This window comes from Marmota monax, unplaced genomic scaffold (genome assembly GCF_021218885.2).
Source record: "Marmota monax isolate L192 unplaced genomic scaffold, Marmota_monax_Labrador192_F-V1.1 WCK01_AAM20220418_F8-fsc00049, whole genome shotgun sequence".
Taxonomy (NCBI): domain Eukaryota; kingdom Metazoa; phylum Chordata; class Mammalia; order Rodentia; family Sciuridae; genus Marmota; species Marmota monax.
This window is the reverse complement of record NW_026694221.1, coordinates 12332630-12359055: the sequence shown is the minus strand read 5'-3', so window position 1 is coordinate 12359055 and position 26426 is coordinate 12332630. Positions and strand designations below refer to the sequence as shown.

Sequence of the window (26426 nt, the reverse complement as noted above, 5' to 3'; positions counted from 1 at the left end):
AAATATAATTAGCTGTGTGGGAGACAACGGCCTCTACAGTTAAACCCTAATTAGAAGACACAGCTGGCTTTTGTACTTCCCCAGACCCTACCCCCATTTTTGTTTTGACATTCTCCTCATACCCACTTTCAAAGGCAAAGGTGTGTTTAGAAATAATGAGCTTTTATAGATTAAGGTTCTATTATTTGCCTTTTATGGGGAGATTTGGATTCAATTCTGAAATTCCATCCAATCTCTGTGGTTCTTTGGCAACTGCATGCATTTTGTTAAACAGTGGCTCTTAGACCAAAACAGTCGAACAATTTGGCTCTGGGTCATGTTTTAAGAACACTCATGCCTGGCAAGGGCACATAGAAGCTACTATTTAACAATTCACCAAAAATGAGTGCTGGGTCACTGCCAGCTACAATTCCTGGATCTCAAAACTTTTAATAATTAATATGAAAGAAGAAAAAAATGTCACCTGTTTTTGGTTTTCTATCAAGTTAGCAGTTTACATATTAGGACCCATTACTTTCTAGAAGTCACTTGGTCTGAAAGAAAGTTTGCCATGAGAGTAATTGTCAAATGTGCTTCTGGAATTCATGTGTTTATGTATAAAAAAGAGCAATTAATTTGGTGGAATGTAGCACAGATGTACATTGTAGCCAAAAAAATTTAGTTTTTAACTTGTAAATGCAGATATACATTGGAATATGATATTTTAAAATAAAAGTGAATCATGCAGGAAATAATCATCTATAACTAAATGAACATTTCAAATCATTAATAATTCCCATTTTGAATAAATAGTACAATATCTACAGTTTTAGAGGAACTTGGCATGAATAATTAAATTTTCTAAATTTATTAGAAAAACTTTGATTTGAATTATAGAAATGTTCACTTCCTATAAACACTAGGTATTTAGGTATTGACACATAAAAATTATACATGAGGGTCCACGTGATGTTTTGATACATACATACATTGTGTAATGTTCAAATCAGGGAAAGTATATCTATCTCCTCAAACATTTATCATTTCTTTGTGGCGAAAACATTCAAAATCTTTTTTTCTAAATTTAAAAAATATATATAGTACATCATCATTTTTCTAGGTGCACAGTTACCCTACTGTGCAATAGAACACCAGGATTTCTCTCTCTAAACTGAAACTGAGTCCCCATTTTTCAACCTTTCCCCATCTTTCCACCTCACCCTTGTGGGCCTATGGTAACCACCATTCTACTCTCATCTTCTGTTAGATCAATGTTTTTAGATTCCATACAAGTATGATTACATGATAATTTTCTTTCTGTTCCTATTTCACTTAACATGATGACCTCCACAAACATGTTACAAATGACAGGATTTAATTCCTTTAATGACAACATAGTATTTTGTTAAACACTAGGTGTTTTTGACATAGCTTGTTCAAATATGTTAAATAAAAAGGCACATATAAAATGAGTGCTTCCATTGTTTTTAAGTTAACCATTTCATTAGAAAAAATTGTTAGAGTAGGTTTATGATTTTATAAAACTCAGTGATTGCTTAGTTATCTGTGTGTTCTAGTTAAATTCTTTACACCGCCGAAAGGGGAGAATCATCTGGGGTTTGTCACTGGCCTGGAAGGAATATCCTTGTCAAGATTATTAAGCTCTATCAGATGTTTTTGAGTTGGACATTTACCTTCTGTATAAGTCAAGGTTCTCCAGAAAAACAAACAATATAATATGTACAGATATGTAGAATGATTTATTATTATTAGTGATGGGCTCAGTGGAGAGGTCCCACCAGGCAAAATTTGCAAGGTGGAGGCCTGGGAAAGATGGTAGTGTAGTTCATTTAAGCCCAATGACCTGTGAAGCAGAGGGCTAATGTTTATGGGCAGGAGCAGATGAATGCCCCAGTACAAGCAGAGAAAGAAATTTGCTTTTCCTTCTATTTGTGCTCTTAACAAACTGGATGATGCCTACTGTACTGTGAGTGTGATCTTTACTTGGTCTACTGATTCCAGTGATAATATCTCCCAGATATAGCCTCACAGATATACCTAGAAATAATATTTTGCCAGTTATCTGGGGTATCTCTTATCCTGGTCTAATTGACCATAAAATTAACCACCATACCTAATCCAAAGGAACAAACTTTGTTTGTTGTTTTTTTTTTTTTGCTCAGAAACAAAACTGTCTTTGAATGAAAGGTCATTGTTATAGTTTTCGCTACAATTGTCTAAAGGAATACCATGAATTTTAAAACCCTAATTATACCCTTAGCCCTTTGTTGAAGGGGTATATCTTAGGGAAATATCTCCAACAGAAAATGAATGATCTGTTCCTTGAGTTGGCACCTAGCCTCTTTCACTGAAGTTTTGCTTTCCATAGGTATGGGTCCTTCTTTCTGTTCAGGCCTGCTTGAAAACCAGCTCTTATCATTCAGAGAGAGGGAGGTCATGTCCTGTGGATGCTCTGCTAGCCTTGGGCTCCTGGTCCTCCTGCTTGAAGATTGTCCTTCAGCTCCTGTGTATAGACAGATGCTCTGGGGCTGGACTTCCTGTCTTTCTCTGCCCCTGGGAGTCTGTGTCATCTTCCCTTTACTCGCCTGGCTGCTTCTCCCTGTGGGATGCTTCTACCTACCTGGCCTGTCCAAACTATGTGGATAAATTTAAATTTTCTTTCTGAGAAGCCCAAGTCTTCAGAAAATCATGTTGAGAACATATAGTTAGAATTCTTTCATTCTTTCCTAATCAAAACAATCCTTCCTTGATGTTATGGCTTCTGCTCGCTTAAATATGTAAATGTCCTTCACTTTTCTTGATTTTTTTTAAAAAAAGATTTGTTTTTAGGAAAATTGGAATTGCAACTGGAGGGCAAGATTCACATTTCAGCAACACATACAGCAAATTTATTCCTACAGTGGCTATGGATAACACTTGTTCCCCCACATCTATAAACAGAGCCTGGTTCATAGTCCTAATTAATTAATTTTATTAACTTGGAGACGAAAGGAGGTGGCAACTTAAACAAGGAAATAAAAGGCAGTAGACCTCACAGACTAGTTCTATATAACTGCTTTTTACTGAAAGTAAAAGAGCAGTCACTTAGTTATTACATGTAATAAAGCAAAAGAGGTGCTTGGCCTGTGTAGCACTGTATCTCCAGCTTACTACAGAATATGTTAATGAGAGGGAGAAGAAAGCAATTTTTTTCATTTAGTGCAAATAGCAAGTTTATTTTCTTTGATATGGAATTAACAAAGGAATGATGCTGAAATGAGGTACAATTGCAACATTTGCATATTAAAACTTCCCTTGAAACATGTATTCAGATCCTTGTTAAAGTTATTGATTGTCAGATCAAAGAAATTGAAATTCCAAGTGTGTTCAGAGGAATCCAAAAATTTGTGGCTTTGGAAGTTTCAAAATGGTAATTTTATTTCATAGTCATAATTACTGGGGGAAAAAATATTCTCTTGGCTAAGACCAAGAGTTTTGGTCAGCACTGTCATACTGTATATTTTCACTTTATCCAAAAGCTGAGGCATTTTGTAGAGATAATACATACATTTCTATCATATAATTTTTGGAAATGCACTCAGTTGGCTTACGAGTCCCTTAGAGGGTCAAGTTAACATGAATTAAACAATGATGATAAAGAGTTTACCAGTCATTTCCTTATAGTTGTGATATATTCAGTTAATATTCATGATGTTACAGTGGAGAAACCTAGGCCTATATAAATATACATGCATGTGTAGCAAGACTGATGATTTGATACTCATTAATGCTGAAATAGTAAAAATTACAGTGACTTAGAAAGATGGTATTTCTTAAGGACACATTGCTGAACACATGGCCTCCTACCTGCTCTCTAAAGCAATATGTACAATTTAACCACCAAATATAGAACAGATGAATACCAGGAGACAAAAAAAGCATTAAAGCACATTACAATCTTGAATAAGCCCAAACTTCAAGTACGTAGAAAAAGCATTGCAATAATGTATTTAGCTTTATTTTTCTAATATATATCATAATTTAAAACTATATAAAGTCACTTATATAAAAGCAATTTTTTCAAGTGTTATAGCTTAGAGCATGGCTTTATATTTGGCTTAATCATTTTTTTGCCAGTTTAATTCATAAAGCTCGTAATCTTGCCAGCAGGGCTTCAACTTCGGGAACTGATTCGTTTTTAGAAACACAGCCAAGAAGTTCCATTTCCTTTTTTCTGGTACTTTCTACATTACAGGCTTCCTTCTTCTCAACTGCCTTGATCCTCCCTGTAGACGTATGAGTGTCTGGATTATAATTAAGCTCCTTGGCGACTGTAGTCCTTGTGGAGTTGCAATTGATACTGTAGTGTGAACGTGACCCTTCTGTCAACTGCACTTTCTGATTTTCTACAGGAAAGAAGCATAAAACTTGTCACTGTGATAAGCGAGGACTAGGCACATTATAAAACATAAATGTAAAATAATTATTCATAATAAGCAAGTTCTCTTAGACTAAACTAAAAAATATCCAATTTAAAATAAACATGTAGAGGTCAAGAATATACAGCAACATAATAGAAAACCACTTCATTAGCACCAGAGCTTACCTTCTCCTTCCTTTAGGCTTGAAATGCCTGTCACTAGGTTATCAGGGTTTGGTCCCCTATTTCATGTAGGTTTCTGCTCAAACATCAGTTAAATGGAGTCTCCTCCCCTAGTCATTCCTCTAGAATTGTACATATCCTTTTCATTGCTCTAGCCCCTCATCCTTTCCTTTCCAGAACTCAGGACCACGAGATGCATCATATTTGTTTACTTGTATACCTTCTGTCTCTTTACTAGAATTATGCTCTGAGACACCAGGAACATTCTTTTAAATATTGCTGCAGTCTCAGTGCCTAGAATGGCCCTGGTGCAAAGGAACTGCTCACTAAAAGTGTGCTGGATAAAGAGTTTATTATCTGACACATTTTGGCCCAAGATAAATACTATTTGAATAATAATGAAATTTTCTTTTTGAAGAAAACCAAGGAAGAAAGCCTCTAATCAGAATTTTAAAATTCAGTGTTTCCCTTAAATAATAAATTTAGCAGGCAGACCATTCACACTTTCCAGCAAACCAGAATTATGTCCTATATGCACATCTATAATATGTGTACACATTGACACACACCCAAAGTGATGGTGAAATGATGTACCAAGGTAGTAAGGAGAGAGTTGCAAGAGCTAATGATTAAATGGCTTGGCTGACTGAGTTTCCCAAAGAGACCTAGAATTTCTTTTAATTACCTTGATCTCACACTGCACAACCTATCTTAAAAGCAGATACCTTCAATATTCATGTAACCTTGAATGGGGCTTGAAAACAGCTTCGACAAACTTGACATGACATTTAACGTTTTTTGGTTATTCGCTGAGAGATGTTCCATTATCCCAATAGTAATGACTTTGGAGCACAAGCAGTCACTCATGACAGTGTGTTTTATGTGAGTGCTGAAAATTCCAACCGAAAACAGCTTGTACATTAAAAGGTGGCTGCTGAAGATATTTACTGCACTGTCATTTCCTGACCAGGGGCTTCCAGTGATGGATGAGTATTTCACACAGTTTCTTGGACAATCTCAACAAATTTTAGAAGTATGATCACCTTTTAGCTGTTGGAAGAAGATAAATACACTTTTCTTATCACTTTCTCTATCAGGTGGGCAATTGTTACTCAAAAATCAAAATCTAATAGAGCAGTGATTTTCTCTTAGAGCAGTTTATGTGCTGCAGCTTATAATGTACAGATTGCAAGAAATGGCACAGTGGACATGGTAGTTCAGCAGTTCCCATGACCACATGAATTAATTTTTCTAGCACCTACCATCCTATCCCAAGAGTGTTTAAAAAAGTGCATTTGTAGCTAAGTGCAATCATTTTTCCCCTCCCCCAATGTTCCTATCATTTCTTGTCAACTACTCCATCATGGGATATCTAACAAATCAGTTTATTCCGCTACTGGGCAACACTAGTTAAATGTCTGATTGCAAACAGGTTAGGTTGGCTAAAATATAGGTCTGGAATATGAAAAAAAATGTATGCTTTCAGTCCCATAACTTCTGTGGATATACAGAATCAAGCGCAATTCCACATGTGGCAAGGTGAAAAGAACCTGGGATTTTAAGGTAAACCTGCAATGAAACCCAAACTCTACTGGGGAACTCAACCCCCCTTTGAGTCTTAGGTTCTAATAATCTCAGAGAGTAAGGATTAAAGGAAGTAATGCAGATGGCACCCACATGGAGATTCCTTTCCTTCCTCTTTCACAGCTTTCAAAGGGGGGCATCTCTCACCCAAGGCTTAGGGCTTATTTGGAGGCTCTCTGACTTTCTAGTGACAGTGACGGTGAGGGCTGATGCCACCTTATGAGTAGCTTGTGTTTATATGGCACTCTTAACTTGTAAAGCATTCACTGCCCTTTAAGCATTACCACCCTCATTTTATAGTTTGAGGGGTAAAAGCAAATGGAGGTTAAGTCAGTTGCTTACACCCAGTAACTAAGTCAGTGGCAGAAGCCAGCTGCTGTCTCTAGAGACACTGAGTCTGAAATCTGGAAAGCTTTTTGCCCGAGGAAAGTGCTAAGTAATGCAAAGCCAAGTTTCATAATAATGATGTCCTGTACTTATACTTTGAAATGCTTTCTCACACACTGAATCCTCATACTAACTTTGTAAAGTAGATAGTATACCTTTGTAAACAACCTTTTCACAGTATGCCCAAGGTCACACATATCTTCTTTTCTGTCCTGCTCTCACTTAAATTCATGACCATGAATTTCAAGCAAGACCTGAATCCCACTACAATTCCCCAGTCCATTCATTCTTCCTTTCTCCTAGACAACTATTTCACACCTTCTACTATCTCTTCAAACCTCCAACATGTCCTCCTGCATTCTCATTTAACTCAGTCATAGCAATCAGAAGAGAACTCCCAGCTCCCCACAAAATCTGTTGTCTACCTCTGCCTCTCCCCCACAGTAGGACTGCCCAACCTTCTGTGCTCCCCTCTGAGAGTGACCCCTCACATAGATGCTAATCTGGCTTGTCTACTGCAAGATATCCCTCTGGCAGCTGTGCCCTCCCTTCTGCATTATGAAGGTTTACCTCTCCTCTTGATCATCCCCTTAGCATACAAATGTGTTGTGATAACTCCAAACTTGAGAGAGAGAAAAAAAAATCCCTATTTGCCTCCATATCCTGCTCCAGCTACAAACTCAGTTCTTGACTCCCTTTAAAGCAAAACATCTTGAAAGAATTGCCCAGGCTTACTGTATTAATTCCTCTCTTCCCATTTTTCTCTGGAACCCACTATAATCATGCTTTTGACACGTTAGTCTTCTCAAACAGTCCTTGTTAAGGTCACTAATGAACTCTGTGTTGCCCAAAACAAGGATTGTATATCCATCTGGACATCTTAGTCCTCTGTTACTGGATCTGTACCAGATCCAAGGATGAAATGCCTAGCATAGCCTGAGTTTTTCTTTTACTGTTTGGTCTTTGAACTTCTCTGGAGGCTTAGGTGAATAACAATAGGTGGGCCAATGCAAGCAACAGCATTTCTATCCTTTTGAGCAACTCAAAATAGCTGTGGGGTTGCTTTAGGGACAAAATGATGAGAGAATAACTAAGATGGTATTTAACTCCTCTGTGGTTTCAGGTGGAGAATCTTTCATGAGAAGCAACTGATAATACAGTAAAGAAAGGAAAGAGGCCATTACTGAGACCACTGAAGAACTAAAAAGACAATGCACAGGGTCTTTTAAAGGATGCATTTATAGCTCTGTTAGAAGTCCCTAGATAACAATTTTTCACTTCCAGTATTCATTTCTCTCTCAGCACACCAAAAGCCCCATCCTGGTCCTCAGCTTCTTTTTGCTTTGTTCCCAGCCATTGGAGACCAAAACTATGGAACTGAGGGAGTCATATCTTAAATGGGAAAGTAAATAAACAAAGCTGGGTTGGAATAGTCACCTTATCGCACTATAACTACAGAAAATGATTTCAGACAAAGAAGCCTCCCAAGTTAGAAGTTCACACTTATGTAAAAATCTTATTGCAATGGTGGTTCAAGGGCAGGTGTCGGATTGGTGGCTTTGTGTGGGCTGCACTAGAGACCTAAATTCCACATGAACAGATGCACTGTTTCTAAATGGTTGACTTCCAAACAAGACAGGATGACAATCCTGTAAATTGGACAGAACTTTTTATACATGTTTGGAGCCATCAACAAATTTTCATTTGATGTAAGTGGGCTCATCCTTTACACATGAAATTAGATAGTTTTCAAGATGACCCACTTGGACACAAGCAAACAATGAAAAATAAGGTTGGGGTATCAATTAAAAGAGAAGCATTTCTTTCTCCCTAACTCATAGATACCTATTTTAAAGTGGAAACTAAAAATATTAAGTCAAAGTAGGATGATTGCTTAATCCTCCAAAGGGAGTTTGTTTGTGCTATTTTATGAATCAAACCCTCAGCTTTTTTCCCCTTTAGGATATTACAATTGATGTTTGCGTATGATATATCTAGGACTCTTGCCAATATTCAGGGCCACTGGTGACTGTAGTACCGATAGGCAACAAACCAACTGCTATTCTTAGTACCAATTCAGTAAGGGAATTCAATCCACATATCTTGTATTTGTGTTTCTGTGGAAATAAACAGGATGAGAATACATGCTATTTTACTTTAAGGGAGGCTTCATATGATTCTTACTATAAGGATTAAATCTGAAGCCCCTCCCCTGAAAATGAATGAAAAGTTGAACAGTTCTTTGATCCCACTGGACTTAAAAACCAGGCTATAAACTACATCCATTGTTGGGTCCCCTGACATAACATTTAGCAAAGTTCAGATCTGGATGACAGAGCAAGTTCAAAAAACCCTCTACCACTCTGCACTAACATTTCTGTTGTTTCTTGAGTAGCGGCACAAAAGACAAGTAACTAGGAAAGATTCTGAAAAAACAAACAAACCAACCAACAAACAAACAAAAAACCCACCACCATCACCACCAGAAAACACAATTTGCAACTTGGCATCTAAATGAGGAAATATTTCTGCTAGCAGTTGTTATGCTTCTTGAGCTGAGTTCCTTCGGGGAACCCTCTCCACTGCAGGAAGGATCAGCTATGGTTCAGAAAGAGGCCTTTTTCCCTTTAAGTCAGTATTGATCCCCCAGCACACTGTGGTCTAATGGGCACTGGCTTCTTAGAAGTGCCAAGTCTCAGATGAAAAATAAAATTGAGCTCCTGCCTTTTGTGGTCAATGGTGAGTCTGTGGCAGCCTTGATGGGGGGAAAGAATATAGAACTCTGGTGTCCTCAATGATTGTATCTCTTTAGTCTTCCTGAAATTTGGTCTGTTCTTACAATTCTTTAACTATTACTTTGACCTACTAAGTAGCTGTTTTGTTTCAACCTATCAATGGCTTTACTTTGGTGAAAGACAAAAATAACCCATAAATATAATTTTTAAAGCACCACAGGGTCTATGTGATAGTAAAGTGTGTGACAAATATATGTTTTTAATCTATGCAATAACTGAAGTTAGTGCTGGCCACCAGCAGCCCATGTCCCTATGGTTTTCCTTACTGTTGATTTATTGAGGCTATAAATAATTGTTTTCCCTTGGTTTCATTTTGCTGTTTATTTTATCTTATGTATTGAAAATATATAAAAGTGATAAAGAGCAAAAGGGCATTTTGTATATGGTTAAAATCATTTAGGAGTGCCAAGAAACTTTTATTGAAACCAGTTATTTAAAAAAAAAACACAAAAATATATTTGGGTACAGGAGATAATTGATAAGTAAGATAGAACCTTCTATCTATCTATCTATCTATCTATCTATCTATCTATCTATCTATCTATCTATCTAATTTCTACTTAGACTTGTTCTGTATCATTATCCTTTGCAAGTTTGAAGACAGCACTGCCATTTTGCCATTTCCTATACTGGTTGGGCTCTGAGTCTCCGTTTTGTTCAGGCACTTGAGCACACGACAGGTCTAATCTCTTTGATGTAAAGACAATAATAATATAAATCTTTCCACATTTAAAAAAAATCTTTCTACTCAGTTTTTTTTTTTTTCCTCAGTATTAAGGATTGAACCTAGGGGTGCTCTAACACTGAGCTACCGTCACAGTGCTTTTTATTTTAAGACAGAGTCTGGCCTTAAACTTATAATGCTCTAGACTCAGCCTCCCAAGTCACTGGGATTACATACTGGGATTACAAGCATGTAATCCCAGTGCTGGGCTCCACTCAATTCTTGGCAATTTTAATTTGATTTTTAATCATACCTCTATTGGAACTGCTCCCTATAAATTATCCAAAGTCTAAAATTCCTAAATTCAACAGACTTTCCTCATGCCACTTCATTTTCACTTGACATCTATAACATTTTGGAATGCATGTAATAATAAATTTGGTTGGCCTTTGTCCTAGTTCCTATGAGATAGCCTCTAAACCCTTGGAATTTTGTTATTACTCATGGTGAGACCCTCAGACTTGCAGTTTGACAACATAACCTGATGGTTTGCCAATTAGATGGTATGCTAATTAGGTAACTCATGGTGGGCCCATAGATAGTTAATGGTAATGAATGACATCAGGTAGGGACTGGTCAAGCCAGAAAGACCAATCACATCTTTAGAGGGTTGAGGTTTGGAGCCAAGCGATAGCAACTTGATCTCCAACGAGTGGAAAGGGGCTGGAGTTTGAATTTAATCTTGAGGCAAATCAATAATGCCTAAGTAATGAAGCCTTAATATAAACTCAGGGCACTGAAGTTCAGGTGAGATTTCCTGGTTAGCAGTATACTTATCTCTTGGTGTCTACAGGCCATTGGTTACAGGACTCTGCTGGGACCCCAAAGTCTCAGAAAGCTTGAGTCCCCTATATAAAATAGTTTAGCATTTGCATGTAACCTATGCACATTCTCCATGTACTTTAAATTATGTCTGTATAATAACTACTACAAAGTAAATGCTATCTAAAAAGTTATATTGTACTGCTTAAAGAATAATAAAAAAGTTTGTAGATGTTCAATACAGATACATATTTAAAAAATATTTTCAATCAGCAGTTGGCATGTGAAATCCATAGATAGGGAGGACTGATAATACTGTGTATTGTCACACATCATTGTGCTGAGAGGATGGTGTGTCCTAGAAGACAGCATGAAACATCAAGTGTCTTTTCCTTTGGCTGGTTCTGATTTGTATCTTTGTACTATAATTAAGCTGTATTAGCAAGTATTGGGCTTTCCTGAATCTTGTCATTCTAGCATATTATTGAAACTGAGAGGGTGGTAGGAACCACTGAACTTGTAGCCAGCTGGTCGGAGTGAAGGCTGCCTGGTGACCCCCAAATTTGTTGCTGGTATCTGAACTGAGGTTAGTCTTTTGCATGACTATGACTTGTGAAATCTGGCTTAACACTATGTAGTTGGTGTCATGATTCATTGCAGAATATTCACAACTTAGATTCTATTATATAATTAATAATATCAAATAACTGCACTGCCATTATAAACATTTATATATAGTTCGCAAACATTTTCTTGATGTACCCATGCATTTGATTCTTATAACTCCCTTGTGAAAGAGGTGATGTGAGAATATTTACCATGTTTTAAATAAAGCTGAGGAAGCAACCAACTTTCAGGCAGAGCAGAGATAAAACGCAAGTTCTCAGACTCCTAGTTAACTCGTTCTATCATGATATAGCCCTTTACCATGCTTACTCTTTGGAAATTTATTCTACTTTATCAATGCTCCCAACCAGAGCTCTTGATGTGGCCATTTTTTAGATCCTTGGCCTATTTTTCTGCCCTTTTTACACTCTCTAAGATCTTAGAACTTCATTTCCTTTGGGAAGAAGATACCACATCTGCATTTCCAGCCCTGCCAACAGAGCTTCAAAATGGTGTCCACGTGGCTTCTCTAAACATCTCACCATAAATGACCTACCATTACTTCTGATAACAACATTTCAAACTGAACTTTCACATCCAAAAACAGCATCTTCTTCATATTAAACCAATAATAGCATCTGTTTACAGTCCTACTGTTCTTGACAGCTGTCTTATGCAACTTAACAGCTACTAAATAAACATTTCTAAAACTGTCAGGTAGTAAATAGCAGGTAATAAATAATTCGATTGGTTGATCTGGTATTTCAAGAACACAAGGGTAGGGTTTGACAGTAAAGATATTAAACACTATATATCTCATAAATCCTTTATATACTATTTTAAAATTTTTACAACAACCCTAAAAGATAGTTATTAAATCCCCATACTTATTAAGCATTTATTCCTCTGACATAAACATAAAAGGATTCTCTAAATATATACTTGTTTTGAGTACAACCTTTAAAAAATTTCCATATACTCTATATATGTATGAATTGTAATGCATTCTGCTGTTATATACAAAGAAAAAAAAATAAAATAGAAGAAACATCAATGGAAAAAATAATTAAAAAATTGAGAAATTAAAAAAAATTCCACATAGACTGAATACTTGAAATTGATTATCAATATATGCTTAATAAGAATCTGCTTAGAACAATCTGATTTTATTCATTAGAGAATTCAATCCTGGAGTATGTTTGTACTAAAGAAAATTTTATATTAAAATAATGTTATATGACTGTGTACATGGAAATGTCATTTTTCTTCTCCCTAGCCTGTTCCTAAATATATATTAGATTCACCCTATATAAACACATTAACATTTTCAAGAAGTAAGGAAACTACCTTATATCCATCTAACCATGGTCTAACCTGCTCACATATAAGTGTGTGAAGGTGGGCATCTTGTTCTGTATTCACTGGCGTGTCCCTAAACTCATCTCATAACAGTTGCCTCATATCATATTTCCTTAGTGGCAGAACCTAAGCATGGCAAGGTTTTATTACCTTGCTTCATTTAACATTTGTATTAATCCATTCCAAAGAACACACTTTGGAATAACAGTATCCGAATAAAAATTAAGCTGATTAACATCATTTTGTTTAATGTATATATAAATTTTTTGCTTTCTGGTGCCTTGAGGACCCAGTTTTTAGTTTATAGCAGTACTGTCCAACAGAAATAAAATGAGAATCACAAAAGTGGGCTATGTGCAATATAAAAATTTAGAAGCCACACTAAATATTGAATAAAATCAGGTGAAATTAATTTTAATATTGTATTATATTTAACCTATTGACAAATATTTCAATATCTAAGCAAAAAAAAAACATGAATGAAATCTTTAGCCTTTCAAAACCAAGTGTATATTTTGTATCTGTAATACACTTTAATTCTGAGTAGTTATATTTCAAGAATTTAAGAGCCACTCTGGCTAGTAGCTACTATATAGGGAAGCACAGGTCTAGAACCTGGAGTTTACAACAGTGCCATTAATTCTTAATGTTTCTGGGGTTGGTTTGAATACTTTTATCTCCAGTTTAGTTTGTACTATTGATTACTATTAAAAAGAATTTAGGAGTTATGACAAAAATAAACAATTTTCTAAACTTTAAAGTTCAAATCATAATAATCTATATACTAATGGAAATTAGTATTTTCTATTTCTTAGACTTATAAATAAATTATAAATGTGTATATGGAGATATTAGTTCACCTGGCTAGAACCAAAGTTACTAAAAGAGTCTGAGTCTGACATTTGTATGGATCAGTAGTAAATTTGGCTTTGTTCTATTCACAGACTGTACACTGATTATGGTTAGTCAACAAATAAATAATGTATTATATGCTGTAGCTGGGCGTGGTGGACCATGCCTGTAATCCTAGTGGCTTGGGAGGCTGAGGCAGGAGCATTTTGAGTTCAAAGCCAGCCTCAGCAACTTAGCAAGACCGTAAGCAACTCGACCCTTTCTCTAAATAAAATATAAAAAAGGGCTGGGGATGTGGGTTAGTGGTTAAGCTCCCCCTGGGTTCAATCCTTGGTACCAAAAAAAGTGCTGTTTGAACTTCATAAGTTGTAGATATAAACATACCCAAAGGCTGGGGGAGAAAAATTCTCCAATATATAACCTACTGAGATTAGTCAATAAATGAAGAAAACCCTTTAGTGAAATCATATATAATAGAAGGAAAAAGAACCAAATGAAAGAATGCAGTGTTCCAATATTAGCATTCATTATGATTTTGTTTATATAAAGGAGGAATAGTTATACATTTCTAGGTAATTTGGATTTTGTGAATGGCAAAATAGAAAATGGCCAAAGATTAAAAATATACTCATGACACTTGAATTCTAATAATGACAAGCCTACAGCTGCTATTGTTATGTTCTGACATGTTTATCCAGCCCCCTGAGAACAGGGAAACAATGTTACCATTCAGAGATTTTTCTATCTTTACTTCATAGTTCTGTATGATGTTTTTGTAAATCATGAAAATCAGAGGGCTCTAATGTGATAACATCATTGTGCTCCTTTCCCAAACAAGGTTAACCTTTATTCCATGCCATTCCTCTACTCATATCGGATCAGGACCTACACATGTCGGGTGAAGTTCATGGGTTGCCACTGGTAGAAGCCGATATACTGTTCTATCACGGCATAGCAACATTCTCTTGTCCTGTTGATGGTACCAATTTCTCATTATGAAATCTGAAACTATTTCTAAGATTTTAGTTTCATGTATTTCTAGAAAATGAATGAAATAAAGGAATCTGGCATGAGTCATAGATGTTACCTTGAAGAGTGTAGCTCAGGCTAGTACACTACTGCCTCCCACTGGCAGTTTGAGGCAAGTGAGTACGTCAGAGGACACTAACCTATTTACAAATTGGTAGATACTGGTCTTATTCTTCCAAAGGACAATTTTTGCACAGGTAACTTTGGAAGCAATGTTGAGGTGTTCTGAATTTATCTGAATTTGTTCCCTGCCTAGACTACAAGATCTGTGACAGAAATCTAACAAATACTTTGAGGATGGATCTTCTCCTACTCCAAAAGAGAAACTGGTTTCAAAGGGTATTTGACAGAACATCTATTGCTTATTAAAATTTTTATCTTTATATTCTTCCCCCCTTTTATTACAGGGCCTTACATTATATCTCAGGGGAAAAAAACAAGAGAAAAAATATTATTTAAAAACCTTCAAGGCTGGGGTTGTGGCTCAGTGGTCAATTGATCGCCTAGCACGTACAAGGTCCTGGGTTCAATCCTCAGCACCACATTTAAATAAATAAAATAAAGGTATTGTGTCCAACTACAACTACAAAATAGATATTTAAAAAAATCCTCAGTAGCATTTTCCTAAATAAAAATATGGCATGAGTTAAAATAACATAGTAGGAAATATAACAATTTAATACATCCAGAGAAATGTTCAAAAGCTTTAAGTAATCTAAAATATGGAGGGAATGCATGACAATTGAGGGTAAATATATACTACTCATTTCTAGAACTAGTATGTTTAGATCAGTGACCTGGAGCCGGGTGCAGAGTCGCTTCTGCTGGTTTTGGCTGGACCAAAGAATATCGACCTTCATTTTAAAGGTGAGATTTTTGATCCTCAAAATAAGTCAGGCAAAGAGAACCTTTCTTAGAAGCTTTTCCCTTTTAATGATGAAAACAGTAAAAGGAATAGGTCAATGTCACCAGTTATTTTCTTGCAAATAAAACACCAAGTTTGGTTTCTATGAAACCCCAGGCTGCACTGAGATCTCTGAAAAATTGGTTTCTGTAAACAACTCATTTTTAATGCTGCCTTGGCTGAGCCTGTGCTTCCTGGGACTCTGTGGAGACACAAATGGATCGGACCACACAATTCCCTCTTTCCGTTTACTGCTATAGATTCCTGCCTCGGGCTCCTCTCCTCAGCAGGGACTGTTAACTCAAAGACCTGCTTCCACTCATCTTCCTGGGGCTTTGGAGCACCTCCTGTCTCTATGGTAACACAAAACACAGCAGTAGAAATGTACTGTACAGTGGGCAGAAAGAAAGAAATGAGCGTGCAGGACTCTTGGAAAGCTAAAGAGGGTGCTGGCCACAGGAGAAATGACCAGGAGGCAAGATAAGGTGAATATTCCTTGCTCCATTCTTCATTCTTCCTCTTAAAAGAGCTATAAGCATCAGCTAAAAGGCCTTGGAGCATATGGAACTTTATAATCCACATGGTATTTGAAATTCCGAAAACATATTGGAGACCTATACTAGCCATAGTCTAGCAATTCACAGTTCATTAAACCACTGAGGTAAATTAGAGTTCTGTTAAATGAGATATAAAAAGAAAAAAATTATACCAAACATTCCTATATGGTTTATGTTAAAGACAAAGGAAAATATTAAATATTCTTTTTCATAAATATACATTTTCTTAGTCTTCTTCAATGGGGCATTATATAAGTTTAGTGGTTCAGATTAATCAGAAGGTTTATGTCCCCAAATTGATGGTCAATTCCAATCTGTTTCTTGGTCATACATAATACTCTAACTCAGATAGGCCTTTCTCAAAAACATGATAAAGCATGAGGGACAGTAGTGCCATCAATGTGAAAATATTCAATACACCCACACATCTACACATTATGAAAGATTATGCATATAGAGACTTAATAAAATGCATATAATACATAGGAATTCTCTTAATGTTTTAAAAACATTTCATACAAGCCTATGAAATATGGATGAGCAGTGATTCTGGGAGCTGGCTCTGAGCACAGGAATGTCTGTTGAAGATGCTGTGGACATTGCTTGGCTACAGCCCCAAGGCAGGGTCTGCTGATACATTTTAAGCACCTGCACTCAGTAACAAAGCTAGTTCAGGACTCTGTCTTCTGAAATAGTACCTCAACAATTAGAATAGTGAAAATTCAGGAAAGTTAATTATATACTTACAGAGCTTTATTGTTAGGATCCAGATGCTTTCCTTAGTCTCCGTTTTGTTTTTTTTTTTTAAACCATCAAATGAGATGCAGCTGTAAGTTACAGCCACTAGAGGTCAGACAGTTAGTGGGCTTTATAGTACCTTGAATAATTACATATGGCACATAGTGATTTCTTTTATAAGTTATGTCTGATATTAATATGTTTGTCAATTCTATTTCTAGTGACTCACATTCTATTTGGAAGAGGAAAAATAAACCATTGTGATTAATGGAATCTAGAAGTCTTTGCAATTAATGGAATCTCATGACATGAAAAGGCTGTTGGCATGGAACACAAGAGTGACATGTTCTGCAGTTTTCCATTTGATAAGAAACCCTCAAGGTTCTGCTATGAGTCATTTTATTTCTATAATGTCCTCTGTCTGTACAAATGTTGTTATCTTACAGATTTATAGTTCTATTTACCAAATATTAGTGAGGGCAGTCACTTCTCTGTCCAGGTTTACTATGAGACATACCAGACACATGTGAAAAACAACAAAATTTTGAACTAAAGCACAATCCACATAGAGCTCAGATTTAACAAAATAAATTGTAACAAAATTGCATTCACTTTCTTGCCATCTTATTAATAATATTTTCAAGTTTATTAAAATTATACTAACATGTTTGAGCACTTATAAATGCCAGATCTGCACATAGTGCTTTAACATGAATAATAATGTGGCCTAAAGAAGAATGAACTTCATTCTCTCCAGCTCACTGACTAGGGAGGGAGTCGTGAGGGGTTTAGACACTTGCCCCTGACATCAGTTAAGTTAGGGCAAAGCTATGTCCCCAGTCCAAGACCTCTGATTTAACTCCCAGCTTCAGTCTACAGCATTGTTGATTTTAAAACTGAATGCTGGAGACACCGGCAGCATTCCAATGTTAACACAAGGAACCAAAGGGAATTATAAGACACTTCATTTTTACTGATATTATTTCTCAAAAATATCTTTAAAACCTATTCAGTTCTCTTTTTAGAGAAAACAAGGTATATTTGTTTCTAATATTTTTGCTTATAAGGTATAAAGCATTTATTCTTACCCTTGCTATGCAACTATTCACAGAAGCAGTAAAAGCCATGACCCATATTCACTAGTACATTAGAAGATGTTCAAAGGTAGTTATAGTTGAAATTATTGCACGAAAACCTTACATTTTAATAAGTACTATCCATTTTGTACCAAGTGAAGGGTCCAGACTTCTAAAATTACTATTTTTTTTTAAAAAAAGTAAAATGAGCTAACCAAAAAAGCCTCAATTTATTTTAAATTCTAAAGCTTGAGCATATAGTTTTCTCTTACTAGTAATCTATGCTGTAGGATATGCCTATTCTTTTAGAAATGATGTAATTCCTTTAGTTGTTTTATTTGTATGTATGCATTGAATTCTAATAGTACCCCCTCTGATCTCCAGTCCTTATTGTCTCTGATAATCTATAATCTCTCAAATCTCATCAGATGCCACCTTCTACTTTACCTCTTATGTGTGGTGTATCTTGCGCTGCCTGGTGTCATGTCTTGTTGTGTTGCTGTCACCTATGTAAGTCTAGTTGACAAGACCATAACAACTTGGAGTCTGTTCTTTCCATTTCTTGTGTTTAAAACAGTACTTTACATGCAGACAGATGTGCCGTTTTTCATAAGATTCTATATTCAAGAGAACAAAGATTGCTTCATAATTCTTAGGGATAGCAGGATATAAGATGGACAATATACTTTAATTTAGACAGAAAACACTGAATACGTACAGTGCACTATGTTGTGCTAGGTGTCAGGGACATGGCAAGGGGTGAACATTGTCCTTGCCTTCAGTAAGCTCGTCCAGCCACATCTATACATGTGTGTCCACAGAGATATCTGCTTATTACCCGTCCCATATATTAGGGAGAAACAGCAAGAATTGCTCAAAGTGTCCTGAGTAGTTTATTATGCCTCTCATTTAAAAAAATTCACTATTGAATGTGATTTGAATTATGGCTTTTGGCAAAATCAGGATCTATGTCTCAATAAACATAATAGTTTAAGTGCTATAGCTGGGTTACATTTCAAAAGAAAGTACATAGGGCAGATAGGGAGGTCATTTGTAGCAGAGATGGTGAATGAAGGAAAAATAGGTTATGGGGACTAATTAAAGGGAAACAAAGGATAACTAAAAAACCAGGACATTTGGGGGGAACTCAGTGAAAGACAAAAAAAAAAAAAAAGGAGTCTGTAAACATGCAGGCATGGAGTGGTCATATCTAGAACGGTTTATAAAGGATGAATAGGGAAGAAGATGAAGAAAATAGGTAAGGAAGAAATGGATTTATAACCAGAAGTCCTGGGTCTAAGACAGCTGTATCCCAGATGTGGATATGGTGGCTGCCATGGACATTCTTTCACTGAGCACCCGCACCCTCCCCGCCCCACACTGTTACCTGTGCCACACTGAAAGGAGAAGGATGACCTGAATTCTTCATTTTACCTGGGCTTCTCCTAAGAGCTGGATGTTCCAGGTGTCCATTTTCACAAGCCAGAAAGTAAGTCAAAAGTGCTTCAGCACAGGAAGTCACTTCCTCAGTACCCCTCACTCCCTGTTGTCCATTCCTATAACACCCGAGTGTTTCCTAACACTTCTCCATAAACATGATGTGTTTGTGTAATTATGTATTCAGTAACTGTCTCTTCTACTATACTCTATAATAAAAGGTAGAAAAGTTCTTAAGGTGGTCATAATGCTACCATTTACTCTGCCTCCGAGTGCTGGATCTGACAAGGAGATTTAACAACAGACCCTGTGAAGTTGCTACCATCCCTATTATGTAGAATAAAGTCAAGGCCAAGAGCACAGCTATTGTGTGAGACCCTGACCATGTTCTTGGTTTGCTGCTGTACTCCCTCTGGGTACCCTGGAGCGGGCTCTGCAGCTTCCTCTGGCAAATGGAAAGCCCTTTCACGGGAGGCCAGGTAAGCTTTCTCTACTTCCCTGCTGTCTCTACAGATTTGGTTTTAACTGAGCTCACTGCCACGGAACCCTTTGATTTATGAAGTTGCACGACTATTGATTTGTTTGTTCTTTAGATTTACATAAAAGAGAACCAAAAACAATTTCCTCTAGCTCATCTGGTTAGTTGCAACCTGGGCATTTGTGACTATTTAGATAATAGGGCTCCTATTGGTTAGTGCATATGTAAAAGGAAAAAATTGTAAGGACTTCTTCTTGGATCTACCATTCTTGTTTTATATCCTTAAGAAATTAATCCCTCTAGACTAAAGCACTTTTTTTTTTTAAACTAAGGATGATCATATAAGCCAAATCTATCAAGGATATTTATGTAAAAACTGTCTGCAAAGTACAGATGCAAGGCTTTGTAAGGGATCCTATTATCAGAAACCTTTCTTTCTGATGGTAACAATAGTTAATAACACCCCCAAAGACACATAACTCTGGGTTAAAACAGAACGATCTAGACCTGGGAAAAATTGATCAAGAAATGTCATTTAATGTAGTAAAAAAGGAAAAAAACTTCTAAGACTTTCAATGTAATCTATATCTTTGGGAAACTCGTTTGTTTACATGTAGTATCATTAAATTTATGGCTACAGTGATAAATCCTGTGGTATGTATTTATGTGCTAATTTGATGGGGATAAGGTGGGTGGATATCCAAATTCTGAATATTATAGCCAGTGAGAATGGCAGCTACTGTAATGCTTGTGAATTACAGCTCTTCATCATTTAAAATAATCTGACAGCTTTCTTTTGAAGCATGATCACAGCAGTACACTTAAAATCAAGGTTGAGGATTTCAGGGCATCTAGAGTTATCAAGGTGAGAAAAAAAAATATGAAAAGCCCTTTCTGGGAATTTAGGGTAGGAAGGAGACTTTCCTTTCTTAGAGGTAGAGAGACATTTCAAATTTTCCTAAAATGTTTGTGCTTTTGTAAACAACTTCCTTCCACTGTTACCTTCAAATATCTTGAAAGAGACACATCTGTGACATTTTAAAAATAGCCACTAATACATTATGTTCATGAGAAAACTGGGAATAAAGAAAAAGACTAAAAATGAGAGCTCTCGTTTAAACACACCTAAGCTCTCTTGTTCTTGTATTTCTGCTTTTTTGCAGTGTTTCCCTAGTTTTGCTGTCACACGTGGTCTCACAGAAGCAGGCGTGTAGACACTGTAGCTCACATACCATCCACTGAATTCTCCTGGGAGGTGGGTACTGTTTCCCTCTATTTACCAACAAGGAAATGGAGGCCAGAAGTGAAGTGGATTACTCTAGTCACAGAGGTAGAAAAAAGCAGCATCAGAATAACAGTTCAAAGCAGCAATTTCAAGTGGCCTGATGTCATAGTTTCCCTGATGACAGATTAGTTATTCTATTGAAAGTGGATGCTCTCTATTGCATAAGTGGTTGTTGGTTCATTTGAAGAGATGATAAATAGTGAAAAAGTTATAACTACTGTTGATTTTGTAGAAAGGGAATTATAGTTGAAGAAACTGGAGCTAAAGGAGATCCAAGCAGCTATAAGGTTACAGTTTGTACTAAAAGTTTGAATAAGAAAAAAAGAAGTTCTGCTGATCATAAATCTTGCTTTTACATGAAAACCATTTGAGGGCTGACACATTTATTTTGAAATTTCTGTGTTTCTGTTTTATTTGGCTTGAATCTGAGGTCAGCCAAAAATCTACAAAGTTTTAGTAGTGAAAGGCTGAAAAATCTCCAAAGCAGAAGTACCACTGCCTGTGACTTCTTTATTTAGGCTCAGCTTTGTCAGACAAAAATGAATCTTTTGTGACCTCTAAGCTCCTTTTCTACTCTAAATATTAATTCTATGAAGAAAAAGAAAATAACAAAATAATGTGATAAATAATTGCTAGTGGGATCATCTACAGAAGAAAGATGTTGATAAGCCCTAGGAAATGTGAAACTCATTCATTCCTTCATTTGAAACCAAGGGAATAGGTGGAACCCTACAATTATGGTTACAGGGCCCTTCTAAGCTATAAATATGCCAGTTACTACAGGCCTTATTTAGTACCTGAGAGAAATCATGCGTATTTTTAATCTTACACTGTAAGAATAACATCAGAAAGAATTTCTAGTCACATCAACGTTCCTCTTGAAAAACATCAGCTCATAGGTAGTTGTCAGGCAAGAGTATTCACAGTTTCTGAAAGGACAAATAGGAAAGCACTCTGTGCTCTCCAGGTAAAGCTACTGCTATTTAATACACTCAAGGATCTCTTCCCCACTGAGATTATGTAAAATGCACTCACAGACAAAACTAGGTATTCATTTTTTAACATACTTATATTACATACACATTTACTCTGTTGTAGCAAATATAATCTGGGCTACTTTCGGCTTGAAGTATAGGAAGACTTTCAGAAGAATAGGAAGCCTGTTGCCTGGCTGGTGTCAGAAGGTTATCAGTTTACACACCCAGGGTGAGCACATTCTAAAGCAGACCCTATCATCACACATCCTCCGGCAAAACCATGTGCACTAAAGCGTTACAGAAACGGTCCTCTGAAGTAGAACAGAGCACTGGCACAACAATGAAAAAACATTGCAAAGACCAGAACCTATCATGATCTTTGACAAGTGATGGTATATAAAACAGTAACAGTTTCAGAGCCAGAGAGAGGCTGGGGGTACATGTAAAAGCACCATCCATTTCTTTTTGTCTGCTTTTAGTTGAGCTTCCCTGTAAAGAGTGAGTCTAGACCAAGAGGCAATATTAAAAACAAAAGGTTAGAGATCATCATGGGACATTAATTATGCAAAAGAAGGCAAACTGAATTTAATCAGAAGCAGCAGACTCGGTCAGGAAGAATTTTCTCTTTTTGACAGAAGCAGTTAGGAAAACATTTATGGTAATACCACAGCATCTGCTGATTACAGTCAAAGCTGCAGGACACCAATGTTAAATCACTGAGCCATCCTGACAGCTCCTGGGTACTCCAGTCACATCGAACAGCAATTTACAGTGAAATTCATCCAAGTCTAAAAATCAGCCAACATGTTTAAACCAGAGAGAAATAACTTAGTTTGGATTGAAAAAAAAAATAAAAGAGAATTATAGTTGATAAAACTTTGATCTAATAAGTATTTGTCTTATGAGTACATTTAAAATAAACATGTATCTTTAGGTCTTCTAATGCACTTTGTCATCAGCAAGGTTTTGCAATTTATTGGGAGGAGGGATTTTATGAGGTTAAAAATATAGAAAGAAGAATTTTAAACTCTCTTGACAAGAAGTCAGGACAAGACCTGAGACTTATTAGTTTTGAAATGATGTACTGAAAGGACTTAGTAATTAAAATAGTAAAACAATTATAGCTTGGTTGCTAAGCAAACATGGGTAAAGTAAAAAGTTCAGAGAAGAATAAACAGTGCAGTGCAACATTAGGACAGACAGGACAGCCACCTGCCATCATTACCCACCTGGCAGTTGCTGAAATGGTAATTAAAATAACAAATACTACAGATTTTAATAACTAAAACTTCCATACTTGGGTGTTTCAGAGGGCTTTCTGGTGGTCAAAAACACACTGGTGTTTAAATTCAAATCTTTGAATGGCACAAGAACCCAGAGAACAAAAGACTATATTGAAGCCTTCCGAGATTAACATTCACAAAAGTAAATGTCTCATATTTTATCAAAAATCAACACCAAAGATTTTCTTCTCCCAGTTGCTTTGGGAGTTCAACTAAATATTATTCATAACATGAGAGATTAAAAGAAGGGGGAAACAAAAACTTCAAATGACTGATTTTGAAGGAAGCCATTGAAACTGTGGCCACAAGGGATGGCTCCATTGTTGTCTTTTCCTGTTAGATAAATGATTTCAAAATATGTTTGCTGCAGTTAATCGCTAACACAATATTCATCTGCAATTTTAAAATCGGAACTTTTTATTCAGTTTCTTTTTCCAAACACATGAAAAATGTCTCTAGACTTCTATTTATAGACCTAACCTATTGATGGCAAAAGTGCATCTGGGTAATCAAAGCCACTGACAAAATAGCTGAAAAGGTCAAAAAATGGATCAATTGAAAATTTCAATCCAACAAATATGTCTATATATAATTGAATAATGAATCAATAAATAGTTATTGAGTAACTACATATAAGCCATAGAACTAGGAACTGTCAAGACTGTACTGAAAAGAACGAGGGACATAAGAAGTGCTTATGTTTGCCTATTTTTAGTGTTAATGCCAAATGCATTGTGCATGTGATAAATGGAATAATATTTCAGAGGAGAGAGGTCCACGCAGGGATAATTTAAGTCAGACTTGTAATGGTACGTTCTCATGAGAGCTCTGAGATAACAACAGAACCTAGACTCATGAGAGATAATATGGGAATTCTACCTAAGGAGAACTTGTACTAAGAAGTTCCCACCTTGTAGGTGGTTATGACCCAGGCCTAAACTTAACGAACATATGAAGACAAAGAAGAAAACATGTTATGTAGTTTTGTCAGATTGTGTTGAAAATTTCATACACACCAAAAAAAAAAAAAGTTTTGTGATGGAATATAACCCAAAAGCCATCATCTCCATGAGTTGTGTTACCTGTTTGTTATACACATAACAGTCAATTCCCCAGCCCAAAAGGAAAGCAGCAATTAGGGGAGAGACAAATGAGAATCTCCTGGGATAGAAAGTTAAAGATGGGAAGAATTTAGCATTTTTTTTCTTTTTCTTTTGTTCCAGAAAGTTTTCTGAAGGCCACAGAATTTGGGGAAGTTTAAATCCAGGAAAGAAAGTAAATAGTACTTAGCCTGAGGAGAGAAGCATGTTAGCTGGAGAGGAGGGTTTGAGCCTCAACTAGTTTTCTTGGAGCGTGGCCCACTTGTGCTGTCTTCTTCCTTACCCACCAGAGGAAGGAAAGAATGAGCTGGGAAAATGGGAATTGCAGGTGGTATGGTAAAAACAGATGAAGGAACTAAAATGGATTGCACTAAAATAAAAAACAAACAGAGTCGTCATCGGCAAACAGATGGCTCCTAATAGAAAATAAAATTTGATTAGACAGTTTGCTGGATTATGTATCTGCTGCACCAGAATCAAGTGAGAAATTCTTAGGCAAGTCATGAAGGAAAACTTTCCTCTTCAAGGAAGAAAGCAGAATTCTGACTAAGGAACAAAAGAATTGCACATGAGATGGAGACATTTTTTGTGATGAAAGTTAGTTTCTACATTGATTTTGATGGCAGATCCTGAGGAACAAATTGGTTTTAAGGTGGGCAAGTCCAGAAGACAAAGGAAAAAATAATGTACATAAATGTTTTTTGATGAAAGTATTCATGGAAGGGAGAACTAAAGAAAGGCAGATCATGTGATGATGACCCTTCCAGGATATTTTAAAACTACCCAAATTACAACTCTGCCCAAATAATGTTAAATACAGATATCAAAATCACAAAAGATGGAACAATATTTAACCTAAATATGTTACTTTACCTAACAGGAAACTAAGACCTGGAGAAGTGAACTCACACTTCTTAGAGTTGGTTATGGAGGAGAAAGATATAGCAAGGCAGTTACCCAGCAGTTACCCAGCACTGAGGTCAGGCCACTACTTTATTTTTCTTCCCATTAAAAGTCCCTACTTCAGTTCATTGTCATTTGTCTGGATACTTTTTGCCATGAAATACACTGAATTTGTGTAGTGCTCTAAATGTTTCAATGTGTTCTTGTATTCATCACCTTACCTTTCCTGTTGGTGGAACACAAAAGAATTACCAAGTTGGCTGCAGCAATGTAGAAAATCAGGCTAGTATAAAGTTCAACAACTTATAAGGCTAGTTAGTGAAAAAGCCTCACCTGTATCCCGCTATCCTGCTCCAGTGCTAGGCTGTATTACCCCTGCCTGTTGTTATAATTTGCATCAGATTGTACTTTCCGTACAAAAGAGGAATTGTATTTACTTAATGTATGAAAACACTGCACATGTGTAACAGTAATGTTTTCTGCTATTTTTCATTACAACTGCATAGTGTTTCAGCTACATTATGGGTTAAATAGACTCTTGAGGGCTAGCCTGGGAACCTAACAATCATTTATAACATTTATAACATTGTTTCTATGGGAAATTGCTTTGTGAGTTCCAAAACAACTGATTTAAAAATTAACTTTGGGAATACAACTGGTTTCAAAGTAGAAAATTGTCTGTCAGACATTTCATGTAATTGGTTGCTTAATTCATGCATTGAAGCAACAATAATGGATTGCCTACTATGCACCAACCAGCCATTTGTGCTGGGATGGGGGTGCAATGATGAATAATATTTTAGTTCTTGAGGCATCCATATCTAGCAAAAAGAAGCATATTATCAAAAACAAAAAAAATATATAAATAATTTTTAGAACAGAGATGTGGAAAAAATGCTTCAGGATAAAAAAGGACAGGGGAACTAAGTCCAAAAAAATTTATTATGTAAGTAACACTTGGGCTGGATCTTTTTTTATTTTCTCATTTGATACAAGGGATTGAATCCA

General features: G+C 36.2%; 1 protein-coding gene across 2 annotated transcripts in view; it reads right to left on the bottom strand.

Moving 5' to 3' along the window:
• Positions 1 to 3185: 3185 nt before the first annotated feature.
• Positions 3186 to 26426, bottom strand: part of Diaph3 (diaphanous related formin 3) — a 481958-nt gene continuing 458717 nt past the window's right edge. For both annotated transcript variants that reach the window (XM_046466464.2, XM_058586107.1), the window contains one exon: positions 3186 to 4385. In XM_046466464.2, coding sequence (XP_046322420.1) covers positions 4123 to 4385 — 263 coding nt within the window. In that variant the 3' untranslated portion in view covers positions 3186 to 4122. The remainder of the gene's footprint in view (positions 4386 to 26426) is intronic.